The sequence below is a fragment of the Macaca thibetana genome, chromosome 2 (genome assembly GCF_024542745.1).
Source record: "Macaca thibetana thibetana isolate TM-01 chromosome 2, ASM2454274v1, whole genome shotgun sequence".
NCBI classification, from domain to species: Eukaryota; Metazoa; Chordata; class Mammalia; order Primates; family Cercopithecidae; genus Macaca; species Macaca thibetana.
This window is the reverse complement of record NC_065579.1, coordinates 161894824-161921572: the sequence shown is the minus strand read 5'-3', so window position 1 is coordinate 161921572 and position 26749 is coordinate 161894824. Positions and strand designations below refer to the sequence as shown.

Genomic DNA, 26749 nt, shown 5'->3' with positions numbered 1-26749 from the left:
ATATTATAAAACTCAACAGTAACCACAGTATTTAGAACTTAGACCAAAAATATTTGAAGGGTAAATATTTCACCTCTGACATGGTTCATATTTGCTAGTATATAGTGATAATTAAAAGGAAACCGGCTGGGCGCAGTGGCTCATGCCTTAATCCCAGCACTTTGGGAGGCCAGGACGGGTGGATCACCTGAGGTCAGGAGTTCAAGACCAGCCTAACCAATATGGAGAAATCCTGTCTCTATAAAGAAATACAAAAGTAGCTGGGTGTGGTGGCGCACTCCTATAATCCCAGCTACTCAAGAGGCTGAGGCAGGAGAATTGATTGAACCCAGGAGGCGGAGGTTGTAGTGAGCCGAGATCATGCCATTGCACTCTAGCCTAGGCAAGAAGAGCGAAACTCCGTGTCAAAAAAAAAAAAAAGGGAACCAACTTTTAGTTGTTTTTAAATTCAGTACAGACAGTGGACCCACTTGTTCACACCTAGGAATGTGGATATCCCACTGTCCTTGACACATTAGTAACAAGACAGTTTCTAGCATAAAGAAGAAGCTGAAAGTCTTACATTACTTTTCAATTTTGCCATTAGATTTTTGTTTGATTATCTAGGATATGATATAATCTCTCAGCGCTTTCAAATCCCTCACGAGGACGATAGTCTTTCTCGCTGGGTCAATCAGGAGAGGCGTCATGGGGGAAGATAAATCTCTTTCTTCTTCCAAGCCAACCCCCTGGCAAACTTGGTCCTCCTCTCATTATCACAGTATAATACCATCATTTACCTAATTACATGGGCCAGAACCTGGGGAGCCATCTTAGTCTGCTTCCTTGTCACTGTCCCATTCTATCGGCTGCGAAGTTCAGTTGATTCAGGATGGAAAATGTCTTCCATATTTGTTTCCATGACACTGCCTTAATTTGGATCTCATTCTGTTTCATGTGGATTATTGTCACAGCCTACCAAATGGTCGTCTACATTCCAAACTTGGCCTTGTTTCCCTCCCTCCACCTCAATCCATTCTCCACATCACTGTCAGTGTTTGGTGTTTTGTTTTGTTTTGTTTTGTTTTTTGAGACAGAGTCTCGCTCTGTCGCCCAGGCTGGAGTGCAGTGGCGCGATCTTGGCTCACTGCAAGCTCCGCCTCCCGGGTTCACGTCATTCTCCTGCCTCAGCCTCCCGAGTAGCTGGGACTACAGGTGCCTGCCATCGCGCCCGGCTGATTTTTTGTATTTTTAGTAGAGACGGAGTTTTACTGGGTTAGCCAGGATGGTCTCGATATCCTGACCTCATGATCCGCCTGCCTTGGCCTCCCAAAATGCTGGGATTACAGGCGTGAGACACCACACCGGGCCTAGCCCCTGCTTCTTTATGCAAACTCACCATACTCTCATATCCCCACCCCCTAGCGAACGTCTGATGCTATTTTGTGTGACATGCATCACTCTTTATAATCACATGTGTTCATGTTTCTGTCTTCTATCTAGTCTGCTACTTCCTTGATGGTGTGTTACCTGTCTCTGCATGAGGAGTTGGACTTAGAAAGGTATAAAGGTGAGAAAGCACGATGTGCCCTGAGACTGAACAGAAAGACGTTAATGGAGCAAATAATCCCCTGTTCACAGCTCTAATTGTTTCTACCTAGTACTGGCTGCACAGCAGAGTCCCCTAAGCCCTTAGAGAGGTGGGCTAAAAGGCAGAGAGGTGAAGAACATATGCAACTCAACATACCTTACAGTGGTTAAGTTGTAACCACTAAAGAAAAGCTAGACTTTACAAGTACTCAGTTTGAAAAGGCCTGATTTATGTCCACTCAGGGGTGGATATTAAAAATATTTAACAAGTGACACTCCATGGCCATCCAGCTACACAGACCAGCCGATCAGAAAGGAGTGCCAGCCACAAATAACTGTATAGTTTCGTAACTCCCAACCAAGCAAGTGTAGTTGCTGAGCTGAAGAGTGTAAGTAATTTTTGAAACCAATTAGCCCTTAAAAAAAAGAGGGTTGTGATTATGAACATTTTGTAAAATACCATTGTTTCTTGTTTTTAAAGACCATATGTTTTGATTATAACCATTATCATGAGGAAAATCTCCCCTGAGTTTCACTCTGTCTCCATTGAAAAATTCTTACAAATTTATGGAAACTTCAAAGTGGTTACAACCATTGAAAGAAATGAATTACTGTAATGAATGCAGATTGCCCTAACTTGAGCTAAGAAAGTGTCAGAGTTTAACACAGAAATTAAACAAATGATTTTTTGAGAAACTAAAATGATTACTAAGTATAATAAACCAACAATTTTCTGTGACATCAACCAGGATTTTAGCGTCTGTCAGGAGATACTATCATAGACAAACAACAAACCAAACTTCAGATACATGCTGGGGGGGCTACAGAAGGAAAGAAGTCTTTACACTCAGGAGCAAAAAGGCCTCCAGATGGTATGTTCCGCCTTACTTTAGAAGGCTGGAATGGCAGAGAGGAGGGAAGAGATGATGGCCACCAGGGAAGGGAAATAATCTGTCTCGCAAATCTTCCCTTGAAATTAGAGTTTAGGGATCCCATAAGGCAGTGGTTTGCACACAGTCGGGGCAAATCCACACACAGCAATAGCAGCCATGGAACCATACTTCAAAGATCTTGGGAGGACATTGACTTGCACACCTTGGGAAATCACATGCACGACATCAGAAAACCCAGATAGCATACTTTCCCATCATAAACTAGCTGACATACACTCACAAAATCAGAAATGTGGTGACATGAGGCTAGGGTGGGGGAGTTCCACCTCATACAGAAAGTATTCATTTAATGTATTATGTAATGTCTATTAAAGGTATTACTTTAACTCTATGGTAAATAAACCCACTCCATAAGTCAGATATTCTCAGAAGTACTAGGAATACCTGGAGAAAATTAAATAAGTATGATGCACACACACATATGTTAAAATCAGAGCTTCTATTGTAAAAATGACTATTGTTACTTTAAGGAAAACCCTGTGATTGTTCTCATGAGTACGGTGAAAACTGACTGACCCTCAGTCCCTTGTGTAAAATGAAAGTGTATTTTCATACGTCTCACCTGAAAAACAACACTAAAGATACAGATCACAGACAATACAGATCACAGACAAGGATGTAGTATGCAATAGTAGATTTAACTTATTCTCTGTGGATATTACCTGATATTGGTCTTTAGACAAGAAGAGCCATTCTCTCCCTGTGTAAACACACACACACACAATGTAAAATTTCCTTCACAAAAATGGAACTGGAAAGTATTAATGCCAAGAATACACAGGGCCTAAGTCTACATTTATGCCCATTATTAAAAACAAAAACAAAGAACCATGAAACAAGAAAATTGAGAGCATTTTCACAATCATCCTTTATTATTATTTCCTCTTTAAAATCCCCTTCTTACAAAAATATATCTTCTTATATTCATATATGAAACTTTTCTTTAAGTGTACTTTCATATGGTATTAGCACACTTTAAAGTAATTTCTTCTACAGTTAGAATACCTCATTGTTAGTGTAGTATGACTATTTGGAAAGTAAATTTGAAGATTGATCTCTTCAATGCAGTTGTATTGAGCAACTGAAGACTTTAAGCCATATATCTCTTGATTTTCTCATGTTTGAAATAATTCTGAACTTGTTTTGTCTAAACTCAGTCATTTTAGTATTTGTCATTGCTTTTTCCGGCATCTAGCAAAGCTTACAAAGTCCCCGTGTCATTTCCTCTCTTTGAGATATTTAAGAGTAGAACAAGAAGAGATCTTTAGAGGTCATGAGGTCAGATGTCCAATGGAAAGTTTAAGTTACATTTAGGAGATCACCTCTAGAATCACTGCTACATGTTCTTTGCCACTTGCCCACAAGCACACGCCACCTCACATTATCTATGAGCTGTAGAACCAACCTAGATCTATCTTAACAGGAGGAAAAAAAGCATATGACTAATATTTTCAAAGTTCTTATTATGAGGTAGGCACTTTTAGATACCAAACATGTATTGTTTCATTTGACCCTCACAATGATTTTATGAGGGAATTGCTACTATGGCCTTTATTTTTAAGTTAAGGAAACTGGGTATTAGAGAATATAAGCCACTTGCCCAAGGTCACCAACTGGTGGGAGGAAGAGTCAAGACTAGGACTTTAACCCAGGCCTGGCTAACTCCAAAGCACAAGCTCTTATCCAGCAGGACTGTTGTAAAAGTAAATGGGAACACATAGGAAATATTCTTAGCACTTTGCTTGGCACCTAACAACAAGAGTAAGTACCAGATATTATTGTTTTCTGATAGGATGAATTTAGGGAAGTCACACAGAAGTTGAGTCATTGTCCAGAGGTGTAAAGCCTGAGTGGTAAAGACAAGATGGAAACACAGAAGGCTCTGCTGTGAAAAATTACTCCCAACAACCATTCTAGGGATCAGCAGTGGTGCATAATAACTGGTATATACACCAGGCAAAAAAATATAGATAATAGAGAGAAGAAAGGCAGCACATCCAATATAAGCATGATCTTCTTTTATGTGGGAGAAGAAATTCTACAGACATATATTAACCAGCAAGGCTTGCCTTGGTCAAAACTAGAAAATTGAAAAAAACTTTGTCCTTTGATAATTTTCTAAGCTTGCTTTCAGGATTTCTTCATTACATCTCTGCCGAGTCACAAATGTCCCCTTGCAGTTCTACCCTATTGGTCACTGACTTTGCTTCTCTAGGCCAGAAGATTCACATACATTGCACCCCTTAGAGCCCTGTCTACTCTAAGTAACAAGGATGAGTTTCTGGTGGTTTTAGTTGGTCAACATGTAATTATTGCTCTTGAATAGTAAAAGCTTTTAGTCAACTTAATGAGTCCTAAAGAACAATGATTTATGTTGACTATGTAGAGAATAGCTCTGGTCCAGAGAGCCTTTGATTGCCTGTTACACACAGGCCCTGTCCTTCAGATAGGCTAAGTTTTCCACCTTGATCACAGGGACTTGAGGAAGAAACACAGGGCAGCAAATGCAGAGAGCATACCTGAGAAGCTGTTGACAGTAGCATCTGTGAGCACCTCTGGCATTTGATCAGAAACCAACATGAGTATTTCTAAATATTGACTTCAGTGGAAGGATGGTTACCTGTGATGTTCAGATTAAGTGTGGCTTATGTATTGTGAATGGAAAGGGAAAGTCAATCTCTACTTTCTTCCCAGATACTTCCTCATATCTCTCCACAGACATCACACTGAGATTCATTGGCATTTTCAAAGCCCTTGAAAATAGTAAACAATACTTATGTGGATAGAATCTGCTAAATGTCTTCCAGTATTAATTCTCATCTTCTAATATTATAGATGAAAATGAAGTGGGGCCATAACCCCGCAGATGAAAATCTCAATGCCCCAGCCTCCCTTGTAGCCAACTTATTGGATAATAGGCCATTTGTGATGTGTGTGAGTTCTAGGTTGTACTTATAAGATGAACATGGTTATCAAGAAGGCAGAAAAGAGAAACTGAAGAGCTCTGCCAGCTAAACTTGATGTTTTCCTGGGACTGATCTAACACTCCTCTGGACTCTGTTCTAAGTGAATCTCAAATTGTATATGTTTAGATTCTGAGCATACTAAAAATGACACCTCTGCATGCATACACACAGACACATGCACACAAGGCACTTCTTCCATCAAGATAAACACGTAAATCAGGTCCATAACCACGAGAGTATACCAGAAAGGTACAAAATATTGAGCTTATTTTGAGGTAAGAGAATGGAAAATATTAGAAAAGTGAAACAAATCACATATGATACAATTCACTGACACAATACAACTCAAGCTGCATGATTCTCAAACACTATTAGCATTTCTTGGTGACAAGGACAAGAGTAGATAATGCTTTTGGCATTTTTGTCACAAAGTCTTCATGACAAAAATGCCAAAAGCAGTTGCAACAAACTGAAGAACTTCTGCACAGCAAAAGAAACTATCATCAGAGCAAAAAGGCAACCTACAGGATGGGAGAAAATTTTTGCAATCTACCCGTCTGAAAAAGGCCTAATATCCAGAATTTACAAGGAACTTAAATAAATGTACAAGAAAAAAACAAACAACCCCACCAAAAAGTGCGCAAAGGATATGAACAGACACTTCTCTCTCTTTTTTTTGGAGACAGAGTCTCACTCTGTCACCCAGCTGGAGTGCAGTGGTGCAACCTGACTCACTGCAACTTCTGTCTGCTGGGTTCAAGCAATTCTGCCTCAGTCTTCCAAGTAGCTGGTCTTACAAGCATATTCCACCATGGCCAGCTAATTTTTGTTTTAGTAGAGACAGGGTTTCACCATGTTGGCCAGACTGGTCTTGAACTCCTGACCTCAAATGATCCACCCTCCTCAGCCTCCCAAAGTGCTGGGATTACAGGCATGAGCCACCACTCCAGACACTTCTCAAAAGAAGACATTTATGCAGCCAACAAATGTAAGAATAAATTTCAACATCACTAATCATCAGAGAAATGCAAACCAAAACCACAAAGAGATAACATCTCACACCAGTCTGAATGGCGATTATTAAAAAGTCAGGAAACAATAGATGCTGGCAAGGCTGTGGAGAAATAGGAATGCTTTTACACTGTTGGTGGGAGTGTAAATTAGTTCAACCATTGTGGAAGACAGTATGGTGATTCCTCAATCTAGAACCAGAAATACCATTTGATCCAGCAATCCCATTACTGGGTATATACCCAAAGGAATATGAATCATGCTACTATAAAGACACATGCACACGTATGTTTATTGCAGCACTATTTACAATAGCAAAGACATGGAACCAACCCAAATGCCCATCAATGATAGACTGGAAAAAGAAAATGTGGTACATATACACTATGGAATACTATGCAGCCATAAAAAAGAATGAGATCGTGCCCTTTGCAGGGACATGGATGGAGCTGGAAGCCATCATCCTCAGCAAACTAACACAGAAACAGAAAACCAAACACTGTATGTTCTCACTTATAAGTGGGAGTTGAACAATGAGAATATATGGACACAAAGAGGGGAATAACACAAACCAGAGCCTAATGGGGGGTGTGGGGAGAGGAGAGGGAACTTAGAGGATGGGTCAATAGGTTAAGCAAACCCCCATGGCACACATATACCTATGTAACAAACCTGCATGATCTGCATGTGTATACTGTTTTCCTTTTTTAGAAGAAATAAAGAAAAAAAAAGAGTAGATAATAATATCAAGAGTAATTTATAGAAGACTTTTGTCAACTCCAAAATTTTATTTGTGGTTGATTCCCAATTGCCACCCAATGTTACTTTAACAGGACTATTAAATTAATGAAATGTTGGACTAAAATAAAAAAAATTAGCTAAATAATGCACAGCACTTAATGGCATACCATGCACTATTCTAAGTGTTTTACAGAATTAATTTACTTAATAGTCACAACGACATTATAAGATTATTCTCCCATTTTTTTAGATGAGAAAACTGAAAACCAGAGATTTTATAGTCACAAAACCATTAAATGGCAGACATAGGATACTAATCCAGGCAGTCTGGCTCTAGAGTCCCTGATCTTAGCCACTATACCACACAGCTTCTCCAAGGAACAAAGAAAAGGATTATTTTTTGGACCTGATTACAAATGCCTATAAATATTTTTCTTTCAACAATTCTGGACTCTACATAAAGATGAAACTCACAAATAATGGAAATTAAGTAGGAAAGTCCCAATGAGGCAAGATAAATAGCTTTTGACCTCAACTTTACAATAGAGGAAACTTTGGTAGTAGGACAGAGGAAGCAAGAAATTTAAAAACTTCTCTGTGATAGCAAAGTATATTCAAGGTTGCAATCAGCACAAGGTTAATCTTTTCATGCTTTAATTCAAGAAGTCCTATAACCACAGAACGCATTCCTAAACATTTATTTAATATGTGGCAGGTATTATTGTAATAATACATAGGCACTTGGCAGAAGACAGAGCTCTATCACTAGCATTCCACCATATGTACATTTCAGCAGGAACAAATAGCTGAAGTCATAGAAATATGCCTTATAAAGATACTGTGCTACAAAACCTGAACTTCAAGGAATGATTTTTTTTGACCCAAAGATATGGCCAGTTTGTGGTAGAGCAAAACAATCTGTGTGGGATGTGGAATATGGTGTTTAAAAGCTGGTCCATAAACCATACTGGACCGTCATAATAAAGGGTAAATATGACACAAACCAGATCAAAATGGAGACATAGACCTAACCACTGTATTCTTGAAAGAGCCAGAATACAGGTGTCCTTCCCTTACTGAACCAGACTAGGATTGCTTTTTCAAAAAATCACAATAACCAGTAATCAATCAAAGAGCTCCAATTGCCTTTATTCTGGATCCTATACGGTGCTAGGCGATACTCAGACATTAACTGCAGTGTTCCTGCCTGACTAAAGGTGGAATCCTTGGTTGATCCTCAACTGAACTACGGTCTAGGGTCGCCTCAGACAAATGGTCCAGGACGATAGGGCAGACAATGGACAGAGACACTTGCGTTTGAAGTCTAGTTCTTACCAGCATGATCTGCCCATGAAGGGAAGGTGTTGACATTGTTATTACTTCTATCAGAACAGAAATTGTATGCCACACACTGAGGGGCAAGTTTCTCTAATTTTTTGGAGAAACACAAAAACTAAGCAAGCATACTTTTGTAATAAATAAGGATCTTAAACAGGAAGCTTGTAGAGAACATTACATTTTTTCCAGCCTTATTATAGATGCAGCCTCACTCCTAGGAACAAGGACACGGATCTCACATGGCTTTGAAGTAGGGGGAAAAATCTTCAAAGGCTATCTTGAAACACTTTGAAAATGTGTTACTGTAAAGAACTCAGCAATTAAGTAAATCACGGGAAATCCCCAAGATATAAGGTAGTTAATGTGGTTTTAAGAAATGGAGCCGCCAGCTCTGCCTGGGAGAACAAATTGCACCAAATGTTCCTTCTCTTAACCTATAGCTTTAATTTAATGCAACTGATGCTGCAATTATATCAACTGGTATATATCTGACCAGCACTTCACTCAAGTCTTTCCCTTTTTTGTTTGAGTGCAGCGGTGTGATCTCAGCTCACTGCAACCTCCACCTCCTGGGTTCAAGCTATTTTCCTGTCTCGGCCTCCTGAGCAGCTGGGACTACAGGCACCTCCCACCATGCCCAGCTAATGTTTGTATTTTCAGTAGAGACAGGGTTTCACCATGTTGACCAGTCTGGTCTTAAACTCATGACCTCAGGTGATCTGCCTATCTTGGCTTCCCAAAGTGCTGAGACTACAGGCTAGAGCCATGGCTCCCAGCAGTATTACATTTTCTGAATAATTTGATTCACTATATTTTGGGCTAAATATATTGCAAAACATATTGTACTTATTTATTTTATTTTTAACTTTAAAAACTCAACTATTTTAAATAATAATGTTAAAACATAATTCTCATTTAATAACATGGAAGTTGCTTGGTGAAAATAATTTAGGAAAAATACCACTAACATTTATTGAGTTTTAAATATGTGCACTTACTATGCTAGGCACTTTACCCATATTATTGCATTTACAGTCTTCACAGCAGCCCCATAATTTAGGTATGATTATTATCTCCATTGTTCAAGTGAGGAAACTAAAGATAAGAGACTTAATCAATGCCATATGGCGGAGCCAGTAAATTAACCCAGTTCTAACACCCAAGTTCACTTTTGCAAACGCTAGGTTGCACATTAGGAGAAATAAATGTCATATCCCACCATCAATGTGGTTTAGCACTGAAACTCAGTGCTCTTAATTTCATAGAGTAGTTTATGTGTCCTTCAAATGGGGAAGAATTCTATTGAATAATATTTGACTCCAGTTGTGGCTATGTGACTGTAGGCATCTGATGGAAGGTGGGAAATTGTCAACCATCTAAGCACCTAGTCGACTTAATACTAGATACTTACAAACATAAAGATGCTTAAGTAACTCAGGACTTTTTCACTTCGTACTTGGTTGTATGGCATCCTGGCATCATAGAGACAAATTCCAAACTACACAGTTTAAAATTATAGATGGACTTTCCATAGAACCTCAGTGGTCAGATTTTCTAATTTAAAATTGCAGTAGCCAAACTGATAAATATGCGCTTGTAGGGAATAATAAGACAGAATATTTAAAACCTGAAAAATTACGGGCTCATGCCTGTAATTCCAGCACTTTCGGAGTCTGAGGCAGATGGATCACTTGAGGTCAGGAGTTCCAGACCAGCCTGCCCAACATGCATTGTATCCATAGCTTGGCTGACTTTCTTAAAAAACAGCTTGATGGCAAGAAAAGAGAACTGAGTAGATGTTATAAGTAGTTAAGTACAAATCTATCACTACTTCTTGTGAAAATGCTCTGGCTGCCACACTGGTGATGAATAGCTAGCTCGTTCTTTCCAAACTGAGTGCAGTAGAGTTTTGCAGTGCTCAGTTGGGTAGGACAGATGTTGGATAATCCCAATTATCCAACATCTCTACTAAAAATACAAAAATTAGCTGGGCGTGGTGGCAGACGCCTGTAATCCCAGCTACTTGGGAGGCTGAGGCAGGAGAATCAATTGAACCCGGGAGGCAGAAGAATTGATTGAACCCAGGAGGCAGAAGCTACAGTGAGCCGAGATCACGCCATTGCACTCCAGCCTGGGTAACGAGAGCAAAACTCTGTCTCAAAAAAGATAAAAAAATAAAACCTGAAAAATCAGAAGGTTCTGATGAGCCACTCATAGGCTTTTCCTCTTGATAATATGTGGGATCCTGTGTCAATATAAGGTAGCAAGCGACTTTACAACAAAGAAGAAATTATCTTTTTTTTTTTTTTTTTTTTTTTTGCCTGTATAAAGTCTTTGCAGGGGTGGCTAAATGTCATCTTTGCAGAATCCAACTTATTTTCTGTGTTCAGTTGACAACCAAGTAGGAACCATTCCCTTTCAACAAAACAGAAGCAATAACGAAAGGTTCTGCTCCTATATTTTGTAGCATTTTCTCAACTGGTATTCTCATGGCATACACCCCAACGAAGCAAGTATAGAGATTTTATTTAGAGACAGTATTATTTGAGAGTAACCATGAAGATATGTATAACCCCGATTATCCAACAACTCTCCTACCCAACTGAGCACTGCAACACTCTACTGCACTCAGTTTGGAAAAAACGAGCTATCTATTCATCACCAGTATGGCAGCCAGAGCATTTTTGCAAAAAGTAGTGATAGATTCATACTTAACTATTTATAACATCTACTCAGTTCTCTTTTCTTGCCATCAACCTGTTTTTTAAGAAAGTCAGTCAAGCTATGGATGAAATGCCTATGATTTAGATAGATGAAAACTATGTTCTAATTTGGTTTACGCTCTACGATGTCTTCGGTAAGCAAATGTAACTGCTTGGTTTCATCTACGATTACCCACTTAGTATAAACATTACACTGTACTAAGTTCAGCAAGGGAAAATGTTGCCTCCAAGACCCCCTGAGAAATAAAACCAGAAATAACCTAAGCAGGTGCCTTACCATGGATGTTCCAGATGTCCAGATAAGGGATTAGGAAGACGACCCAAAATAATCGCCCACTTCCAAGCATGGCAGGCAATGTCTTCATTTCCTGCACATATCAGGGATGGAAAAACTGCTCAAGTAGAAGGCTTTGCTTTGTCTTCTGAGTGCTGCAGAGTTGGGTCAGTTTACCTACCCCAGTGGCATCTGTGAAATAACTAAAAAAAAAGAAGAGAGAGGTGGTAAGAGAGGAGAGTAGGAAGAACCTGGATGATTTTGTGAAACAAAGTGAACAGAAAGATGATGTGGTACTCTGTCCTGTGGTTTTTGCTTCTTGTCAGGTTGGCTGTTCACTTTCAAACACTCTGCTCTGCAAAGAAGCTCAGTCCTTAACTTCTCCTTCCGCTCTACCACATTTTTGCCCCAGCTTGAGGTTTTTCCTGCACTCTACGTTCAGTGAAATGAGCGATTAAACTTTAAAGAAATCTATATTGTTACAGTCTTTAAGTTGAGATTTTAATCAAATTAAGGTCAGGAAATTTATGGTAAAACTATCAATGGTAAGCATACATTTTCCCCTTTGTGATAGCTTGTGATTATGAAACTTCTTTTATGTAAAAGATTTTAGGTTTCTTGTTTTTCCTGTACATGTCACAGTAAGATAAGACTGCTTATTGTCATTAAACCAGTGAAGATTTATCTGAGGTTATGGAGAAAATGAGTGACAGGAAGCACTTCCTCAACAGAAGAAGGAAGAGCAGCCGTCTTTAATTTGTGGATACATACCAATGGAACAAGATCATCATTAATATTGGCTACATGTTCTCTCTAGATAATAAAGTTCTAATCTAAAGGAGATCTTGAATATCAATTAAAGGAAATTTCCATTTTAAACATTCTTCATGCAGTTGTCTTGATGAAGTAGAATAGAAACAGTAAAGAAAGAAATGGAAAAGTTCAAGATCAGATACCACAGGCCACCATAGGACTGTTTTCTCCACAACCACTTGTAATAATTAGCTTAGCTTATAGTCATAGGAGCTAATCAAATTCACCTGCCATTTGAGACTCCAAATAAGAGATCTGGATTTGTGGCATTTGTGATCATTGACAGAAATCGATTATATAAGTTTTTTCTCAGAGACTGATGATTTTCTTCCAAGGCCAAACTTCAGTGTTTTTAAGTACAAGGAAAGTTTTAAAAGCAAGGAAAGTATATATAGATTGCTGGCCATTTTGGCGAGACCCGGGAAGCTGATGGGCAATACTTGATTCAAAGCTCCCGATTGAGTTGCCAAGGGTAAATTAAAATTAAAAAAAACAGTTATCAATATTTATTGATTCAAATAGACAGTGTGCTATGTTTGGAGATGAATGATGAATGAGTTGTTATTGCCGATTTTAAAGAACTCATTCAACCAGTACTACAACTTCCTTACATCCACCTTTAGTGTTGGTCCTATAATAGAGTATAATACAGAGAGGCTACACACAGCCTTTTGGAATTTCTGTTATTAAATAAACATCCTGGGAAATATTTATGCAGTATTTACACATCTCCTTCCTTTTCCCGTGTTCAGAGTAGAGTAAAAACTTCTTGAGGCAGCTGAAGCAAGGCTCATTGTCCCTTTAAAATGGCCCAGAGGTCAAAAGCCACAACCTTATGGCTTATGGGTTACGTAAGCCCAAATCAGAGAGAGAACATATTAACTTTATCTCAGCTTGAAACTGTTATGTCACTATTTTAAGTATTTTTCATACAAAAAAGTCCATGCTAGTTAGACAAAATTTAGAAAAAATCTTATGTAGCATCTAATGTATTTTTAAAAGATGTATATATTTTCTTGCTTTTATTAGCACGCCTAGCTCTTTATCCTTCTGCAGGTAGAGTCCTGAGTGTTCCACTGTAGATAAAACGCTGCCTCAGAATCTCACTCCTGTCTTTGTTCTAGTAAAGACAAAAAGAAAAAAAAAATGGAAAGAAGCCAGACTCAGTAATTTATTATCTCAGTAATAAGTCAATCTTGCCTTAAGCTTATAACTTTTGTAATCCCATCATAATTATGTATTGTTTGATTCCAAAATTATAATTTTCATGTATATTTGCAAATTTAAAGAGTTTATTACATTCTTGAAAGCGATTGCATTACAAATTGCAACAATTTTAAAGACATGAACCCCTAATGAGTTTTATGTTGAAAGACAAAAAGGAAATAGAATTTGGTATCTTCAAACTCTCCTTACAAACATCTCAGGAACTACTTGGAGGGTAAATTTTTCAGTTCACTTACAGACTCGGTTGATTTCATGAATGATGAAGCAGCTATACTTTCTGCAATATTTTTCCCTCAGGTAATCAGAGAACCAGCAATCATAAAACATGACACAGGATCCCGGAAAAGTCTTGCCCCTGATGTTAGACAACCCCAAAGAGATGAATCTTGGTTCTGATTTTTTAACATCCCCCCAAAACATTCCATAGCTTTACTGTAAATGTAGTCCAGCAATTTAAAACCTTTGACATTTTTCAATTTGGTGCCATTTTTTCACTAATGTTATTGTGAGCAATAGTTTCTGTACATTACTATACTTTATACTCAGCCTGGGCACTTTTTATAAAATGGGTGGAATTTTTTAATCCTATTCATTTCCATTGAATCAGAATCTCACAAGGTGAAGGACAGATATCCCTATTTTTAGAAAGCTCCAAAGATGATTTTGATATACTGATTTGAAGGAATAGTTAGAAATCAATTATGAGTTGGCAGGGGACATAAGCTTTTGAATCACATATGTGGTATCAAAGCTTTGTCACTTACTAGCTATAGAAACTTTAATAGATTTTCTATGTTCTTAGAGTCTGTAGTAGACACAGAAATGCACTTCTCAGATCCCCCTTCAAGGATATCTTTGCTCTTAGATGGGGGGAATGCAATAGGCAGAGTACCTTCAGCTGTAAACTTCTCCCAGGTCTCCTCAGTTGAGACACACCTTGACCAAGGTCATGCTTTCCCATGACAGCTTGCATCCAATGATGGAGCAGGGAAAGTGTACAGATTGCTGGCCATTTTGAACTGACACGGCAAGCTGATGGGCAATACTTGATCCAGAACTCCCAATTGAGTTGCCAAGGGCATATTAGGCCTACATCACAGTTTCTCCCTCTGATCCCTTCCTTTCACAGTTGTTGATCCCTAATCTATCTGTGTCTGCTTCCAGAGAACCAAATCTGCTCCACATTTCAATTTCCAGTTCTATAAAACATAGTAACAATACCTATCTGTTTTGTTGGTTAACTGAGGTGACACATGCAAAGTAATCAGTAAATTGCAACTATAATCATTCTGGAACCAAGAAACCCTGTATTAATGAGCCAAAATGTAATGATGGTGGAACAAGTTGAAAATATCTGCTTGCTAATGGGAGTCATTGTTGCATAGAGATCAAGACTCTAAAGTAAATGCCATAATAAAGCTTTGATTAGCAGAGGAATGGTGTAGCTTAAAGCTGGTCCAAATTACAAAAACATTTGCAAAGGAGCCTTAGGTCTATATGTAGTGTCTCATGGTTCCATGTCTTATGAACTAAAAATCAATTTATATGCATCCAACGTTTCCATGATAGTGTTTAAAAAAATTTCATAAGCAATGTTCGATTGTTGAGTGAAGTATTATTTGCAATAATAAAACATAATAAAGTGAGGAAGCCTCACTTTTAGGACAATTGGTCTCCCCAAATGAAGAAATAATATAGTATTCATAGTTCGAATTCTTATATAACAGTAATCAATTCCAACTGAATAATATTTAGCTCATTTTGATAAAAACTTTTATGGTTTGAGTGTGGGTGTCTCCTTGAAATTCCTATGTTAGAACTTAACCCCTAAAGTGATGGCATTAAGAGATAGGGACTTTTGGAATGTGATTAGGTCATGAGGGCTCTGCCCTCATGAATGGAATTAATGTCCTTATGAAAGAGGCTTCAGGCTGGGTGCTGTGGCTCACATCTGTAATCCCAAACTTTGTAAGACGAAGTCAGGAAGATTGCTTGAGGCCAGAAGTTCAAAACTAGCCTGGGCAACATAGTAAAACCCCTGTACCTACAAGAAACTTCAAAACTTAGCTGGATATGGTGGTATATGCCTGTAGGCCCAGCTACTTGGGACACTAAGGCAGGAGGATCATTTGAGCCCAGGAGTTCAAGGCTACAATGAGTTATGATCATACCACTGCACTCCAGCCTGGGAAAGGGAGTAAGACCCTGTCTCTAAAAAAAGCTTCAGAGAACTGCCTGCACTTCCATCTCTTCTACCATGTGAGGACACAGCATTCATCCCTTTTTGCTCCCTTCCACCTTGCTGTCAGGAGGCAGTAAGAAGGCACCATTCTGGAAGCAGAGAGCAACCCTCGCCAGACACTGTGTCTGCTGGAGCCTCGATCTTGGACCTCCCACTCTCCAGAACTGTGAGAAATATATTTCTGTTCTTTCTAAACTACCCAGCTTTTATAGTGAGCTATGATTGTGCCACTGCTCTCTAGTCTGGGTGACAGAGCGAGACCCTGTCTTTAGAAACAAAGGAAGAAACAAGAATTACTGTTTAAGGTATATTGTCATACCAGCACAAACGGAAGAAGACAGTCACGTAAGTTTCTGCAAAGATGTTTTCTAGGCCATGGTGCATCAATGGTCCCTGTTAGAAAGCTGCTTTAAGCTAAGGGGGAAAATGTCAATATGACTAATTTTCAGTTTTTAGGGACACACATACGTTCCTATTCAGAAAAGGGAATACAAGAAACATAGGTAGCCACTGGTCAATAGCCAGGGTGCCCTGCTGCAGCAGTGGGTGAAGTTTCTTAATTAGCCCATGCAATAGCTCCAGCCTCTGTTCCTTGGAAGATCTTTCTAGTTTTTGAAAATAAAGCTCAATGGGAAGTAGACTCTGAGGCAGAGACTAGTATGCAGGAAGTTTTTTAGGGTGTGCACTGGGGATCATTAAGCGTGGAGGCAGAAAAGAGAACCGAATTCAGCAGAGGGTAAAGGGACACATCAGGATGTGATACAGTCTCAGCAAAGGCCTCAGCAAAACAGAAGAAGGTCTGAAGCTGGGTTGATCCTTTATAGTTTTTAGTTTGGCCAAGGAGGTTGGGATTTTTTATACCTGCAATGACCAGTCATTGGATGCAGGCTGTCTCCAGGAAAGGGGGTTTGCATTTGGGTAAAGAATTTCTCTTTGCAGTGGAAAATTTCCATACAAGACTGACAGCTGAGGCCTCTTAGCCAGGAACACTCCCCACAGCTTGGGGAAATAAATTCTTTAGTCCTGAAGAGGCTATGAATGGTGCATCATAGCTTCCACTACACTAGCTCTCTTGCCTTGATGATCACAGATCACAGCTGAGGTGGGCATTAGAGAAGATGGCTTTGGGGGATACACAGCTTCATCATTCCATTTCCTGGTTCTGCAAGTTAGGGTCCAGGTAGAGTTTTGGTGTTTAATATAGTCTATTATAAAATAGTCTTAGAGTTCTCTCAAACATCTGGTAGGATTTCTGTTTATTCTCTTTCAGTAAGTTTTGTGCACAAATAACCGCAGTTAAAGAACTTGTGCAGTTGTGGATTTTTCAAGCCAAAGAGACTTACTAGCCATTATGCTCTGCCCAGCCTCCAGTTCACATTATAATGATAGCTATCCTGAGACTATTTAAAATAGGACTTGGTAGAAAAGTGATTCTTAATCTTCTCTTTATGAGCGAGTTCCCACTGTCAGGCACTCTTATAGGACTTTGTGGAAGAGAACTTGGAGTCAGAAACTTATCTCCTTCTGAGGGTACAGTTTTAAAACTGGGGTAAAGAAGCAGCTGGTAAAATAAAAAATTTTATTTTTATAGTGGCTTTCACAGCAAAATTGAGTGGAAAGTACTGAGTTCTCATATAGTCCCTGCCCCTACACATGCACAGCCTCCTTCACCGTCAACGTTGGCATTAGTGTAACACATTTATTACAATCAATGAATCCTGTGTTGACACATCAGCATCACCCAAAATCCATGGTTTACATTAGGGTTTACTCTTGATACTGTATATTCTATGGATCTTGACAGATGCATAATGACATTTATTCACTGTTATAGTAACATAAAGAATAGTTTCACAGCCCTGTAAAACGTTTGTTCTCTAATCATCCTCCCTCCACCCTAACACCTGGCAACCACTGTTTCCATAGTATTGCTTTTCCCAGAACGTCATGTAGTTGGAATCAATGTAGCCTTTTCAAGTTGGCTTCTTTCACTTAGTAATATGCAGGTAAGTTTCCTTCATATCTTTTCATGGCTTGGTAGCTCATTTCTTTTTAGTGCTTAATAACATTCCATTGTCTGGACGTACCATAGTTTATTCACTTATCTACTGAAGGACATCTTGGTTGCTTCCAGATTTTGGCAATAATGAATAAGCTTCTGTAAGCATCTGTGTGCATGTTTAGGGGAGACATATGTTTTCAATTCATTGAGTAAATAGCATAGTTGAATTTTTTAACTGCAAGATACCAAATTACTGAAGGCTCAGCCTACTTAGATTGCGGACCACAGGCCCATAGCCTCTCTTAGCCAAGTCCTATTCCTGCTATCTCTAGTTTGAGTTGATCTGCATCTTCGTCCTAACATTTTGGCTAATGTTACAGGCTTAGTCAGCATGGGTTCTGCCATGTAAGAAATGTTTAACACCGTATAACTAGGTTCACTAGCTTTCCAGGCTGAAAATCCAAACTCTTAGTATCTTTCTCCCTACTTCCTCCATGAAACAAAAGCCACAATTTAGATTATGATGTACTCTGTACACAGTCCTGGTAAAAATGACTAGTTCATACAATAGTCTCTGACTAGTGTAATGAGAAAGGAGCCATTTTAAATTTCTTGAAGTGCCAAAAAATGAACTTAGATGCTATATAGTGAGAAGTAACACAGCAAAGAGAAATGTCCAACTATCCAACAGCGTTGCATTAGCAAAAATCATGCTACTGCCTGTGTGCTCAGTTCCTGTGAAGTCAGAGACTAAACCTTCACCCATACTGTTCTGGAAAAAATTACCTCCACGACAGTGGTAACAGAAAAGTCACATGCCTCATGATGTCCACACCATGTTCTAAGTCTTACCCAGCTGCGTCCTCAAAAGCTGGCACATGCAGAATCCCAATTGCAAGGGACGCTGGGGAATGTGATCTTTAACTTGCCTGCTTCCAGAGTCTCAGATTTGAAGATAAAAAGGAGTTGGAGTTGGAGTTGGAGTGGCCCTCAAACAAGGGTGGTTTTATCCCTCAGGGAAATTTGACAATGTTTGGAGACATTTTTGCTTATCAGCTGGTGTGGGGGTGCTATCAGCATCTAGTAGGTAGAGGCCAGGAATGCTGCTAAACATCCTACAATGCACAGGAGAGACCTCACATCAAAGAATTATCCAGCCCAAATTGTCAACCGTGCAAGGTAAGAAATCCTGGTATAAAGTGAGCAGACCTACTGTATCTACCTCAAAGGCCCTCCTCTGATTGATTGATAGTCCTTGGTGGCAGTGAAAGCCCTAAGATTCATTTCTGGAGACTCACAAAGCAGAAATCTGAACTCCACAGTCTTATGCTCTCCCCCTGTCACCTCTCCCTCTGTCACACACACACACACACACACACACACACACACACAATCACTTATTTTAAAAAGCATTGAAATAAAGATAGAGACTATGTTTTATGACCACCTGAGTTTCAGTCTTCCATCCCACTTCCCACCTGCCCCTGTGTTATTGCATCTTGAATCTATAAAAGCTTATGATAAATATAAAACTCTTCTTCAATCCAAACTTGAAGAAATTGAGCACATACCTACATCAGTCTCTCATCAAACTCATCTCTAGTTCCGTTTTAGACTGGGTTCCCTCAGAAGCAACCCCCAGTTCAAGGATTTGAGTGCAAGTAGTTTATTTGGAGGTGTTCCTAACATAGTAGGGGGGTGAAAGAGTTAGACAGGAAAGAGAAGGAAGCTATTAGTTGGTTGTTCTCTAGCTGCAGATTACCATTGGTGCATAAGGCATTTAATCCCCACCTCTAGGACTCTGACAGCCAACATTGAACATAGGCTTCAGTTATCCCACTCAAGGGCTGAGAGAGTTGGCACATTTATGCATTTTATTAGTTTCTTAGAGTTCCTGTAAGAAACTACCATGAATGTGATGGCTTAACACAAATTTATTATACAACAGCTCTGGAAGTCGTCAGTCCGAAATGGGTCATACTGGGATAAATTCAAGGTGACAGCAGAGCTGCATCTGAAGGCTCCATGGGAGGATCTGTTTCCTGTCTCTTCCTCTTCAGCTTTTAGAGGCCATTTGCAACCCTTTGCAAATAGAAGGGGTGTCCCCTTTATCTTCAAAGCCAGCATCAGAGTATCTTCAAATTTCTCTCTGACTATGACCTCCTTCTTCCACTTTTAAGGAAGAACCCATAGGATAAGATGGAGCCCATCTGGAAAATTCCTCAGCCCTTGAGTGGGATAACTGAAGCGTATGTTTAATGTTGGCTCTCAGAGTCCTGGAGGTGGGGATTAAGTGCCTTATCCAACAATGGTAATCCACAGCTAGAAAACAAACCAATTAGTAGCTTCCTTCTCTTTCCTGTCTAACCTTTTCACCCCTTATTATGTTATGAACACCTCCAAATAAACTACTTGCACTCAAGTCCTTGAATTAGGGGTTGCTTCTGGGGGAACCCAGTCTAAAATGAAACTTGATATGAGTTTGGTGAGAGACTGATGGAGGTACATGCTGAAATTCTCAAGTTTGGATTGAAGAAGAAGAATTTTATATTTATTATAAGCTTCCATCTCCAGATCATCACTTAATCACATCTGGAAAGTATCTTTGCCCTGTGAGGCAACTTATTTAGATTTTTGGGATTAGATTGTGGACACCTTTTGGTGGGCCTTTACTCTGTCTACTGCATACACCTCCTCTCATCAGTCATTAGTTGAAGACCGATTCCAAGGACAGCATTAGCACTTCAGCCTGCTACTCAGGTAAATCAAGCAGGCGCTGGTAGTCAGGGAAAATTCACAGGCAAAGAAATGCAAGTGCCAGCAACTGGAAATTAGGAAGTGTGCAGCAAAGTGAGAAGGTGAGGGATAGAGGTGGGGATCAGCCACCATTTGTTGCTAAAGGCACAAACACTTTTTTTTTTTTTTTTTTTTTTTTTAGTTTTTGTTTTGTTTTAAGAGAGGAAGGAAGGAAGGGAGACAGGACAAAATCACAGGGTCTATGCAAAGTTAATATTTATATACAAGAAAAGGCTTATATAAGTGTGGAAGGGAGATGCAGAGTTCAACAAGCAAGCCACTGTACTTTTTAACTCTATAGTAAGAGAAACACAACTCTGAAGAATCAAAAATCTTTTTCCCTTGGAAAGCGATGTATTAAAAGAAACAAAATATTTTAGAAAACTTTCATGTTCTTAATATGATTCAATAGTTCCCTGTTCATTTTGAGAAGACGGTGGCGGCAGCAGCATAGTTTTTAAATCTTTCCAAATACATCCAAATAAATAAGGTAACCAAATAACAAACCCAAAAACTCATGAATAATTTTTACAAAAAAATTAAAAAAAAAAAAACAGGTAATAAAGTGTGTCACAGAGCACAATGTACAAGTAGATGAGGACAAATTACCAACAGGCATAAATCTGCATACAACAACTTCTGTGCAAGAGGAAGTAGAGGGATGCAATGGGACATCTGACAGAGCTGAGAACAACAGAACCCTCAAAATAGCTAAGAGGAACTCACTGCATCACACAGTGGGCCAAATGAGTTCAGCAGCTGAACCTGGGAGGGGTGTGCCTGCTCTATTAGCGGATAATCACAAGAGCCTGCTGTAAGAACCGGAGAGGCTGGAGACCTCCAGCCTCCATAAATTTTCAAAACTAACCCACTATGGCTTCCTCCCAGGGAGCCAACACTGTATAGAAATTGCTGGGAGTGGCATCAAAATAAGAAAGAATAGTAACAATAAAGATGAAGAAAAGAAAAAGTTATTAAATGGTAGAAAGGAACACAGTTCAAAAAGCAAGCTACTGTATTTTTTTTACTCTCTAAAGAGAAAAAGCAAAACAGAAAATAGAGCCCTCTCAAAGTAGAAAAACTACCCTGTGTCATTCCTCCTTCTAAAAGTTTGGAAAAAACTAAGAAACAGGGAGGTAGTGAGGTCAAATCCCATACAAAGTTATTAAAAGAAAAGAGAATAAAGAACAGATTAATTTTCCTACAAACAATGAAAGCATGACAAAAACACGCCTACAGAAGATATTTTTAAATTAAGTAACACAAGATATGAAAGAACAACATAATTTGGAATCCAAAAAACTCAAAATGAGGCAACAATTCAGAAAAGAATTAGAAATAAAGAAACTCATTTTAGAAACAAAGGCTAAACAATAAGGAACACAAGAATGACTCAACTCAACAGATAATGCCTTAATAAAAAGAGAAGGTGAAAATGAGACTTTTAAAAATGCACACAATAAATGAATAGATAAAAAGGATTGAAAATAATGAATATTGAAAGTAGGCCAAGAAGATTTAATATATGGTTAACAGAAACTCCTTTTGAAGAAAATCAAAACAGGAGAATACTAAGAAGTATAATTTTTTAAAAAGCCTCAAATAAAAAAATAATATTCTCCTAAGACCACTATGTGTGTAATGTGGAATAAAGTAATTGTGGAATCATCTACTTCTACCAATTGCTATGTCGTTGAGAATTATAATTCTCCAATTCTCCATATAAAGAAAGGAAATACAGATAAAATATAAGTTACGTCAAAGACTCTGGAGTTGGATAGAATTGGAGACCATTATTCTAAGTGAAGTAACTCAGGAATGGAAAACCAAACATCATATGTTCTCACTCATAATTGGGAGATAAGCTATGGGGATGCAAAAACAAAGGAATGATACAATGGGCTTTGGGGACTGTGGGGAAAGTGTGGGGAGGGCGTGAGGAATAAAAGGCTACACTTTGGGTACAATGTACACTGCTTGGGTGATGGGTGCACCCAAATCTCACAAATCACCACTAAAGAACTTATTCATGTAACCAAGCACCACCTGGTCCCCAAAAACTTTGAAATAAAAACATAGCCATTTAACACTGACTAGTTTCCTAATATCTATATCCAGCTGAACCATCCTGGGTAATGAAAAATGTCTATGTGTTCCTTCTATATCTGCCCTGATTCTTCTGACTTGAGAGAAAGAAAAGAGGTAGTTCAAAAACCAAGGTGTTCAGTAGTAGTAGTAGAACCACCTTCTAAAGATGACCAAAACAAGAAAACAGTAGTCCAAGGATGACAAAAGGTTTTAGGGTAGCCATAGTCAAAGACACAATTGGCTAGGAAATTTGTTACCTCTGTGGCACACGATAATTTAGCATAACAATTATAACTGTTACTGATAATGTATACCAAGTCACATCAGAATTATAGGAGTTTCCCATGATTTTGGAACACATATAAATAACATAGTTATACAACTACAGCCCAAAGAAAACCAAACACCATTTCATATTTGACAATGCTTCCTGTATAATTTTTATGCAAAATAAGCCAAGTTATGTCATGTTTGGACTTTAGGGAACCTAATATCTTAAAGGATTAATTAGATCAGAAAAATACATAATTTGTAATTTGATTTTGGAAAGTTTGTCAAATATCAAAGGTTTAAAACACTTGATATCATGTGTCATTGTAAAATAAGTCATTCATTTGACCAAAGTGATAACTCAAGGATTTCAAAAAAAGATAAGAACCTTTATTTTTGGGAGAGGAGACCTACTTTTCAAAACAACAAACCCTAATGAAACAGCATGAAGCCTATTAAACTTATTTTTCAAAATTTTATAAACAGTCTATAAAAGTTTAATATTGACCATAAGATATGACTTCCATAACCCTTTTATAACCTTTATAACCTTTATTAAGGAGTCAATTAATGCTTCAAGAAAACCTTGTTAATCTGACTCAAGAGCCCATATGCTGGTCTTGCATCAGTGTGCCTTTGACATTAATGATCAACTTATAGAGAAATTGAACTTATTTTATCTCTCAAAATTGACCATTACAATCTCACATGCCCACCTCTTCTGTGAGAGTCCTGGGGCCTCGAGGAGTTTAATAGCTTTAATTTCTGGCCCTATGTTTCTGGAATGCAGTTTATTTTGATTGGCATTGTCTACTGGGTGTGAAAATGAGACTTTAAATTCAGTCAGTGTTTAAGATTTAGCAGGACTTGGTGTCCTTTTTAGACCCAGGAGTCAAAGCCCTGTAACTTAATGTCAGAAGGACTTTAAAGCACCTACAGAAAGATACACGAATGTGATAACCGTAATTAAAAATTTGTTTTTATCTCAGTCTTTTTCCTAAGCACACCAAAACTTAATAATAATGGCACAAGAATAGTTTTGATAAACCATAAAATCTGGTAGGCCAGTTACCAAAAGGAAAAGAAAAGACCTTCTGCCCTGCACAGAACATTATGTTGGAAGAAAACATTGCCTTTAGACCTTTAAGAAAACATTGTTAGCATCAGGCCACAACAAACAGAACTCAAGGTAACAAATTTATGTGAACTGAAAATGAGTTAAGGAGAATATCACTATTTTGCACTCTTTAAAAGGGAAGAGGAAACTGAAAATGGTGAGATGCAATAAAAGTTGAACTTTGAGTTTAAAAGATTAAAATATGTTATAATTTATTAAGAGTAAAACAATCCCTTGGCCGGGCATGGTGGCTCATGCCTGTAATCCCAGCACTTTGGGAGGCCGAGGCAGGCAGATCATGAGGTCAGGAGATCGAGACCATCCTGGCTGACATGGTGAAACCTCGTCTCTACGAAAAATACAAAAAATTAGCCGGGCGTGGTGGCAGGCACCTGTAGTCCCAGCTACTTGGGAGGCTGAGGCGGGAGAATGGTGTGAACCTGGGAGGCAGAGTTTCAGTGAGCTGAGATCGTGCCACTGCACTCCAGCCTGGGCAACAGAGTGAGATTCTGTCTGGAAAAAAAAAAAAAGTAAAACAATCCCTTAAGAAAATTTCATTGTTCTAACCAAATATTTAGTGTATAAATGTTTTTTTCTTACATCAAGCCCAATCTCTAGAAAGACCATTATAGTTTCCCTTTAATTATAGAGTTTCTTATATAAAAGTTTTTTGTTTTTTTAAATATATAAATTCTCTTATTGACTTACACAGACTGTTCATTACGTGCATGGACTTTCTGGTTTGTGCTGAACATCCCTTTTCTTTAAACAATCTATCATTTTATTCTAGGACTAAACTTATGATAAATGATTCTTTCTCATATAAAATTATGTCTCTTTAAGCTTTCTTACAGAAAAAACAAAAAAAAAAACCTCTTTATTTTTAAAACTTTCTTTACATCTCTTTTATTTCCTGGTTCCTTTTGCCTTGTTTTATACATAACCTTTAAATAAGCTTTGAATTAAACAAAAATTGTTCACCTTTTAAAAAATGAAATACTTTTGTTTTTAGAAATGATGCTTTCCTACAATATATTATTGGACAATACCCAAATAATGAAATATCTATTATTTAATATAACTTTAGATTCTAAATTATAAGTTTGTCTACAAGTATTTATCCCATTTTCCCAATTATTTTATTTTAATCATTTACCTAGATTGTTTATGAAAATTGCAATAGTCATTATTTAAAGTTATAGAACTGCCATTGCAAAATTATAACGGAGACAGTGAAAAATATCTGACCTAACTGACTTCATCTTGCTTCTAACCTCCAACCTGTCCTTGTTTATTCCTGTGCATAGGCCAAACTAACTTTGGGAGGAACTTAGTTTACAGTTTAGCTTTGAAACAAAGATGGTAACAGTCCTTTCCCAAAATAAACCTTACTGCCTGTGGACTAGACCTTCTAAAGCCACAAGATAAGAAGTTATGGTAATCATACTAAATTCAAGATGTAGCTATTTTCATTAAACCAATATCAATGTCTTATTTATTAAAAATTACATAAGCAAAGATAATTCTGTATTAGGTTGGATTTATAGTTTTATAACCCCTGTGCCAAATTTTGACACCTTATAGAATTTGGCAGGGATAAGTAGGAAATTGCTTGATTAATAAATGCAAACAAAAATGTATGCTGGCAGTTCGTAAGACATTTCTAATATTTTAGAAATATGAGTAATTTTAAAGCTAGCTTATTTATTAAATATTTTACTTAAGTTATGTAAGCTTGAAAAAGCATTTGACTAGTCTTTTTTCCTGATAACATATTTGATTCAAGCACTTTTATTTTCATAAGCCAATTAATTAGAGCTCTTTTATATATTTTCAGTAGTGAAACATTGTGTACACAACACATCAATACATAGACGTATTAGGTAAGCCAACAGAAGTACACCTTATAGATTCTTAAAGATCTTTTTTCCCTATCTTAAGACTTTCAAATTATTTTTTTTGTTTTTTTGACACAGAGTTTCACTCTGTTGTCCAGGCTGGAGTATAGTGGCATGCTCTCAGCTCACTGCAACACTGCACCCTCTGCTTCCCAAGTTCAAACAATTCTTGTACCTCAGCCTCCTGACTAGCTGGGATTACAAGCATGTGCCACCACACTTGGCTAATTTTTTTGTATTTTTAGTAGAGATGAGGTTTCACTATGTTGGCCAGGCTGGTCTTGAACTCCTGACCTCAAGTGATCCACTTGTCTCAGCCTCCCAAAGTGCTGGGATTATGGGAGTAAGCCACTGTACCCAGCCTCAATTTATTGATAACCTGTTTTGCTACCGTAGGCAGTTGTCAACTAACTAACCTTAAATTTGCATATTACAGGAAACAACTCAGGTGAAAATCAAACAGCAAAATTTACATTATAAGGTACTGAAAGAGGGAAATTAAAATGGATTTAATTGCCAATTCAACGTAAAAGTACATAAATTATAAAGGCCTTTTAAATATGTACACACAGACATACACACACACACACAATCTTATAGCTTTTACTTCAGAACTTAAGCCATGAGACAAACACAAATTCACCCACTTGCAAACAAAAAACTTGCTGAGTCCAAACAGTGTTTTGTATCTTAATAGAAAAATAACAGCAGATTTAAAGCT

At 38.1% G+C, this 26749-nt stretch overlaps 1 protein-coding gene across 3 annotated transcripts in view; it reads right to left on the bottom strand.

Annotated features, from left to right (window-relative positions):
- Window positions 1-11991, bottom strand: part of BTLA (B and T lymphocyte associated) — a 35748-nt gene extending 23757 nt beyond the window's left edge. The window contains exons 1-2 of one of the 3 annotated variants that reach the window (XM_050778850.1): window positions 11873-11991; window positions 11579-11778 (exon numbers count right to left, since the gene is read on the bottom strand). In XM_050778850.1, coding sequence (XP_050634807.1) covers window positions 11579-11666 — 88 coding nt within the window. In that variant the 5' untranslated portion in view covers window positions 11667-11778; window positions 11873-11991. Of the gene's footprint in view, window positions 1-11578 lie in introns of all 3 variants that reach the window. The other 2 variants (XM_050778853.1, XM_050778852.1) reach the window with 2 other exon arrangements.
- Between the last annotated feature and the right edge of the window lie 14758 nt (window positions 11992-26749).